Source organism: Daucus carota, chromosome 7 (assembly GCF_001625215.2).
Source record: "Daucus carota subsp. sativus chromosome 7, DH1 v3.0, whole genome shotgun sequence".
NCBI lineage: Eukaryota > Viridiplantae > Streptophyta > Magnoliopsida > Apiales > Apiaceae > Daucus > Daucus carota.
Window position 1 is genome coordinate 22,034,454 of NC_030387.2, and position 8,426 is coordinate 22,042,879.

Below are 8,426 nucleotides of genomic sequence, written 5' to 3' on the forward strand. Positions count from 1 at the left end.
TGTAGCATGAAAGCATTACTTCTTTTAAAAAAAAATATATATAGTCAATTTATATTTTGAACACTTTTAAAAAATAATGATATTTTTCTTTTCAAAAAGAAAATAGTTGAGAGCAAAGATATTATATTTACTATTCAAACATTACAAGCTTATTTAATTAATTTTTTATTATTGTCAATAAATATAAATATTAAATTCTTTACATTTCAACAAAAAAAATATTCGCAAACAAGTATTTATCTACACAAATACAAAGGAAAAAAAAAAGGCAAGATAAAACAATCTTATAAAAAAAAAGGGGTTTATTAAAATAGAAATTACTTATCAATTAATTAATTTAATTTAATTAATTTACATAGGAAAAAACTTTATTTTATAAATATAAAATTCTATTGTCCTGTTGGGAACAAAATTTAATTGATCCACCCGCAACGCGGGCAAACATACTAGTGTGTGTGTGTGTATATATATATATATATATTGATACGTATATATTGAGAACATGTGAATTCCGATCAACAATCAAAATAGGAGTATTTGAGATTATTTATTTGAACAGTGTTGTAAAAATCGGGAATCGGACTTAATCGGTGCAGTCACGGAACAAAGATTAATCGGTGATTAATTGAATTGATCGGGGAATAATCGGATTAATCAGTGATTAATCGGAGATTTAATCAGTTCGGCGAGCTACGGAACAGGGATCAATAGGTGACTAATTATGATTAATCACCGACTTTTAGAACAGAGTTCTTGAATAGTAAATATAAAAAAAATTAAAAGTAATGGAAGCAAGATTTGGGAATTATTTTTATGGTATGGTATTGATGATGGATGAGTGAGGTGGAGGAATGAACGGAGAAGATTAAAGCGAGGCCTCACATCCGAGATTTGTTAGTCATATATATACGCAGGATATAAGAGCATCTCCAACAGCGTTGGCTATAATCGTTGGCTAAATTGGATCTGTAAGACATTATGTAAAATTTGCTGAACCTGTAACACATTTTGCTTCAATGGTACTGGCTATATTGGTTGGCTATAATTTAAAAATAGTATGTTATTAATATTTTAAATTGTTAAAATAGAATATATCAGTTCAATATGGTAATAAATGATGTACAATTTTCCTACCGATTTTCTTACAGACCTGTAGAGGTTCGACAAATTTAGCCATCCATAGGAGGTTGGCTAAATTTATAGACAACAGGTGAGCATGGTTGGAGTTGAGATTTTGGAGCTGTTGGCTATTTTTTTTATTTTAAGTATGCCAACTCACTTTTTAGCCGATGGCTTTAGATGGTTGGAGATGCTCTAACTTTATGATGAATAATAAAAACCAAATTTTCACTTCTCAACGGCGTCTCGTGTGGTCTCTGGGTCGTCCTCGTCCCAATTGGAATCGAGAATTAGGGTAATAGTAATAGTAATTGGAATATAATTATCCGATCCAACTAGATCCATTTAATCTCTTGTCAATTCATTCACCGATAATATATCAGATCTGTGTTTTCTCTTTCCTTTTTGTGTTGAATTTGACTGTTTTGTTTGTTAAATTTGAATTGAGAGAGATTGAGAGAGAGAGATAGAGAGAGAAAAGAGAACAGAGAGAGAGAATGAGCGAGAAAGAAGAAGAGCGTGGTGGTGTTGTTTCGAAGAAGGTTGAAGACATAGATGTAGAGGAAGGTGAGATATCGGATTCGTGTTCGGTGGAGGAGATTAGTGAGAAGGACTTCTCGAAAGGCGACGCCGATGAAGAGAAGAAGAAGAAAGATAAGGAAGGTGCTGCTGCGGCTGCTGCTGCTAATCCGTCATCTAGGGTTTGGACTATGCAGGATCTTTACAAGTATCAGAATAATTATCATAATCAGACTAGTAGTAATTACAAGATATCCAATGGTTATGCTTCCGGTCTCTATAATATCGCCTGGGCTCAGGCTGTTAACAATAAGCCTCTTGATCACTATTTGGTTTCCAGTTTTAGGAACATTAGTTCCGATGATGACGATAATGCCAGTAATAATAAGAATAATAACAACTCCCATGCTTCCCTTGATCGGAATGGTACTGCGAAAGAGGGTGCCAAGGTTGTCATTCAGGTTGATGATGACGATGATGAGATGGAGGAGGGGGAACTGGAGGAAGGTGAGATTGACTTAGATTCTGAGCTTGAGCCTGCTTCTTTGAACAATGATCAATTAGTAGCTGCTAATAATGTGGAGTCTGCTTTGAATGATGATCGTGTTAATTGTGATGCTGCGCTGCTGGAGAAGCAGCTTCATTTAATTTCCCGCGATCTAGAGGCTCTGGCTTTAAATGATGGAGACAAGTGAGTTCCCGTGTTTCCCCGACTGTTGTACATCCTCAAGTTTCTCCCCTTTTCATTTTTCAGTATATATGTGTATATATAGTAAATTAGTCTCAAATTTCTATGTTTTGTCTGTTATAGATCATACTCTGAAGTCTGTTCCAGACTACAAAACTTGTTGGACAGCTTAAGGAATCTCCACTCGGATGATTCTGTATCTCAGAAGGATGCCTTAATTTACAAAGCATTTGCTGTAATTCAAAGTGTCAAGCAAGTAAGATGATTCATATATCTGCGTATATTACAAGTTACTTTTTTTTGTTTTCCCAATCGTTAGTCATGGTTAAGTAAAATGATCCACATAGAAGTAAAGGGAGTGGTTGCTTTTGGAAACTAAGACTTGGTACATTGCAGGCGTTCCTCTCCATGAGCCAAAACCTGAAGGAGCAGAATAAAGACGTATTATCAAGGTTCTATTTGTGCTTATTGCGCTGTGTATACGGCTACTTGTTTGCTCCTTATAACTGTTATGATAGCCTTTTTTTAATACAATACGTGGCTTCCAGGTTGTTTGCTCATATAACTAATCAAAAGCCTTCTATTTTTTCTTCGGAGCAGATGACAGAGGTATTGCTTCAGTGACGATATTATTACTGTATATCATCTTATCTATTTTTGATAGAATTAACATTGTGCCCTTGTCACAGATTGAGGCTATAATTTCATCTCTGGCTTCTGTTATGCCTTTAAGTGTCAGAGTCACTGTTACTGGCGAAGAGATACAATTTGATACAATTCAGTCAGTGGAACATAGGGAGTCTAATGTTTCTGCACTTAATGCCAGTGAAAATTCGATTTCTTTAAAGAAGTGTGTACTAGAATCCATGCCTGTAGATTCTCCATATCAAAATGATTTCCACATGTTGGATATGTCAAGGACAGGGGTAGCTAGTTTTAAGAGCAGAGGAGCAATGCTCCCTTTGCTAGATCTTCATAAGGATCATGATGCAGACAGTCTCCCCTCACCTACAAGAGAGACCCCACCATTGTTTTCCTCAGAAAAGGCACCTTCTTATGGCAATGGAAAATTGAGACCAGATTGGCCTGTTCCAAGACCAGTTGTCGATACACAAACTCCTGTAGTGCAGTCTTATGGAACCGATGCCCTTAAAGCTTTTTCTACTTATCAACAGAAATTTGGTCGAAACTCATTTCTTGTGACTAACAGGCTTCCAAGCCCAACCCCTTCAGACGAGAGTGACACTGGAGACGGGGATACTGGTGAGGAGATTTCAAGCTCTTCACCTCTGCCAAATGTTGTTAATGCATCAACTTTAGCACAAACTATTAATTCTATTCCTCAAATGGACAATTCCAGAAGACAAGGTGTAATGAACCCTAGTAATGCTATTCCTTTGGATCGTGTGACTAATTCTGCGGTCAGAAGTTTAGCAAAAAGTAGAGATCCCCGTCTCCGTCTTGCCAATTCAAATGTTACTTCTATGGATCTCAATCGACAGAATATACCATTTCCAAATACTGGATCTGTAGTAGTTCCCCCAGGCTTAGTGACAAATGCAAGAAAACAGAAGATTGTTCAAGAGTCGACTTTGGATGGTCCTGCATTGAAAAGGCAGAAATATGAGATGTCAGATTCTCGAGCCAGTGGTTTTGTAGAATCCCTCTCAGGATATGGTGGTTGGTTAGAAGACAGAGGTACAGCTGGATTGCATGTTACAGGTACTGCCTGCTTGGTTGATGATAAAGGAAGTCAGCCTAGGAATATTGAGAATTCATTGGTGTCTTCTGGGAATGTTAGCAGTACACTCAGTGGCACAGGCATGGAACCCCAGCACACCCCAGTAATGGGGGGAAATGCCACAGCATCCTTAAATTCTTTGCTAAAGGATATCGCTGTAAATCCAACTTTATGGATGAATATATTTCAAGTGAACAAACAGAAGAATGTTGATCCTGCCAAAGTAACAAGTCAACCTTTAGGCTCCGACTCTGTGTTAGGATCACTTCCGAGCATTAACACTGCTGTATCGATAATTCCCATGCCTGAACAGAGATCAGCTGGAGTGCTCCAGGCTCCGCAAACAACTTCATCAGTGAGTATTTAGCCATACCTTTAATTTGTCTGAATTTAATAGTCAGTACTCAGTATCATCATGGTACTTTTGTAAATTTTCCTTGGGATTCTCATTAGTCATTACTGTTTGCAGCTCTATTGGTTCTTTTGTTATTGTGTTCGGTATAGTTCCTCAGATACCTATCAACTTATATACATGTCTGTGAAATACAATTCTAAACCACTTCCCTAAGTTTGCAATTGTCCTTATGCGCAAAAGATATAGTTGGGTGATTATTATATAGTCAGTATGATTTATCGGTAGTTTGAAGTTTGTATTTTACTTGAGCTAATAATATGTGAAACCTATAAAGAGGATTATTAATCAGTTTTCTGTGTGGTTTTAAAATAACTGCTCACTGATTTTGCAGTTCCAGCAATATAAATAAACTTCTTATTGTAATGATGATGATATTTTACAGGATGAGTTTGGGAAACTTCGTATGAAACCTCGTGACCCTCGCCGTGTTCTTCAAAATAATGTATCTCATAAGATTGGGAATTTGGAGTCTGGTCAGGCTACATCAAAAGTATCAACCACCCAAGATATGGTTAACCAGAATGTCCAGAAACCAGATCAACTGAAGTCTATGTCCACCCAGTCCACCGAAGCACCCGATATTGCTAAGCTATTCACCAAAAATTTGAAAAATATTGCTGATATCATGTCTGTGTCCCAAACAAGTACATCTCCAGCAGCAGCTTCTCAGATTCCTTCATCACTACCAGTACAAGTTCATCCAAGTTTGGTGAGTTCAAAAGGAGTATTAAGTCACTTGACTGGTGAGAGTGACTTACCATCAGAAGCAGTTACTGCTGGCCCTTTTCAATCTCAGAACAAGTGGAGAGAGGTTGAGCATTTATTTCAGGGATTTGATGATAAGCAAAAGGCTGATATACAGAAGGAAAGGACAAGGAGGCTTGAAGAACAGAACAAAATGTTTTCCGCTCGTAAGCTCTGCCTTGTCTTGGATCTTGATCACACTCTCCTGAATTCTGCAAAGGTATTGTGAACATTTTGTACATCAGTTTAATGTGGCCATACTCTAGTTAAGTAGTTCTATACAATAAAATAACATGCACCGGTGCAGTTTGCTGAAATAGACCCTGTACATGAAGAGATTTTGAGGAAGAAAGAGGCAGAGGATCGTGAAAAACCACATAGGCATCTTTTCCGATTTCCTCACATGGGAATGTGGACCAAATTACGTCCGGGGGTCTGGAACTTCTTAGAGAAGGTATTAGTGTTACACAGGTCATTTTATGGATAATTTGTTGATAAGTTGTAGATCTTAATTGTTCAATTAATTTTAATTATGACAAGTCATTTTTTTATCTGCCATATAGGCTAGTAAGCTTTTCGAGATGCATCTCTATACTATGGGAAACAAGCTGTATGCCACAGAGATGGCGAAAGTGCTTGATCCTAAAGGAGTGCTGTTTGCTGGTAGAGTTATTTCTAAGGGTGATTATGGGGATATTTCTGATGGGGATGACAGGGTTCATAAGACTAAAGATTTGGAGGGGGTTTTGGGTATGGAGTCGGCTGTTGTAATTATAGACGATTCAGTAAGGGTTTGGCCACACCATAAACTTAATTTAATTGCCGTGGAGAGGTAATGAAGTTTCTTTTTGCCTGTATCGTTACTCGTTAGTAATATGGGATATTGGTGTAGTTAGATTTCTAACATGCTGGTTTTGCAGATACATATATTTTCCTTGTAGTAGACGTCAATTTGGGCTTTCAGGCAATTCCTTACTTGAAATTGATCACGATGAAAGGCCAGAGAGTGGGACTCTCGCATCTTCTTTGGGGGTAAGTTATTATAGCTTAACCTGCCTTCAGAATGTTATACCTTACCTTTTTGGTTTCCTGATCATATGTTTGTTGTGAAAAATAGGTGATTGAGAGAATACATCAGAATTTTTTCTCAAGTAAATCATTGGATGAAGCTGATGTTAGAAACATACTTGCTGCAGAGCAACGCAAAATTTTAGATGGTTGCTGTATACTTTTCAGCGGGGTGTTTCCGCTTGGTGAAGCCAATCCTCATATGCACCCATTGTGGCAGATGGCTGAGCAATTTGGTGCTGTGTGCACAACTCAGATGGATGAACATGTAACCCATGTTGTTGCATTATTAACAGGGACTGGCAAGGTAATAATGCACTTTCCTGCCACCACAACTTTCCTCTCGCATCTGCATGTTTCTTTAGCAATATAATTATATAATTGGCATTGGAGCTGACATAATTCTTTGGGACAGGTGACATGGGCTTTAAACACAGGAAAATTTGTTGTAAATCCTGGCTGGTAAGAAATAATAATTTTCATATGAAGAGTATCAAATAATTTTAGTGAGTCTACATTAATAAATCACCTGTTCAATTGCACAAAACCTTGATCCAGGCTGGAAGCTTCAACTTTGCTGTACCGGAGAGCTGATGAACAAAAATTTGCCATCAAACCGTAACAAATTACCAATGGGTTTTTCCTTCTGTTTTTTTTTTTTGAAAAAAGAGGAAGAAAAACGGAGAGAAAAGGCAGGAAAACTTAAATGACCTTAAAGCACATTACAAGAGCAAGTTGGTGAAGAAACCAGAGTGAACCAGGACTCTGATAATGTTAAAACTTGCATGGTACATCACAGTTATAAAATTTTCATGCACCTGGTTGTCATATGAAGATAGATAATAGGTGATTGGAGTGAAAGAATGAGGAACCTCAAAAAGGGGCCGGTTTTGGGAAGCTTTTCCGTAATTGCCTAAATTTCTTTGCCAAGTATTTGATCAAAAGTAAATGTGGGGTATGAGCCAATTCCTTTCAGCTCGTAAAAGTAAATGTGGGGTATGAGCCAATTCCTTTCAGCTCGTTGACCTTTCTACTTTGGATGATGAGAAGTGCATCTTCTTATTCATTCGTTCACAAGGGAGTTAAAGGGATTAATGAGTGAAGATAAAAAAAAATTAATGACATCTGGTTAAACTCTGTACTTAATACAAATATAGCAGAAAAAGATTATGTACCTGCTAAAAAAAATTAGATTAAAAGAAGAAATGAAACGTTAGAATAAAGAGAATGCCTAAAAATGGAGAAATTATTATCACGTGAAGGGATTATAAGTAATAAAGTTGGAGAAGGTAGCTATTTGTTTTCCTTCAACTTCTCTCGTCCATTTGGGGTAAAATTGATGTTTAATGAGCAGCTTGAAGTTCTGTAGTAGGCTTTAACTAGCTAGGCATGGGACAGAATTGATGTTTCATTCCGATTTGGTGATCGGATAACAAAGGCTTGCAATACTCTCTCCAACATTCCTAAAATGAAGTTACGTACTAGTGCCTTTTGTGGTAGAATTGTACAGCAAAACAAAAACAAAATAAATAAAGTAAAGGACAGTCAGGGCCTCCTGCGAAATCTATCAAGTACAGTACTAATTTGGGTACAAGTAAAAGATGCTATATAGATTGCCGAATACGTAATGGATGGCCTGTTTTCTGTTTATTAAGATGAATACTGTTGGCTGGTCCTAACATAGGCATAGTTCGTCGATATAAAGTGGCATCTCTCTTCTGTTTGGACTTAGGCTAATACGTTAAATTCATTGTGATGGCCAGGCTAGAATTTGCTAGATTTGTGAGAAACCGGCAATAAAAAAAAAAAAAATCATGCACATTTGTGGTTATAATGTCACCAAGATTAATTTGTGTGCTACTAAATACATTAAAGTTGAGTTCAACATGTCGTCACCTCTTGAAAATTTCCGTATTATAACCGGAATTCTTAATGCTTTAAAGAAGGTAAGGATCAAAATATGTCTGGTACAATTTGTATCAAAAAGACTGTAACACAATTTGTAATATAAAGTCTTAGAGCATCTCCAACCATCTAAAGCCCTTTGGCTAAAAGGTGAGTTGACATACTTAAAATAAAAAGATATAGCCAACAGCTCCAAAAACTGAACTCCAACCATGATCAGCTGTTGT

General features: G+C 36.9%; 1 protein-coding gene across 1 annotated transcript; it reads left to right on the forward strand.

Moving 5' to 3' along the window:
* Positions 1-1,355: 1,355 nt before the first annotated feature.
* LOC108196315 (RNA polymerase II C-terminal domain phosphatase-like 3) lies at positions 1,356-7,269 on the forward strand. The gene is made up of 12 exons (XM_017363548.2): positions 1,356-2,329; positions 2,450-2,582; positions 2,723-2,778; positions 2,875-2,935; positions 3,016-4,422; positions 4,865-5,446; positions 5,534-5,680; positions 5,790-6,058; positions 6,147-6,258; positions 6,344-6,601; positions 6,710-6,756; positions 6,853-7,269. Exons 1-12 carry the CDS (start codon positions 1,617-1,619, stop codon positions 6,914-6,916), a joined length of 3,849 nt encoding a protein of 1,282 aa, XP_017219037.1. The 5' UTR covers positions 1,356-1,616; the 3' UTR covers positions 6,917-7,269.
* Positions 7,270-8,426: the final 1,157 nt, after the last annotated feature.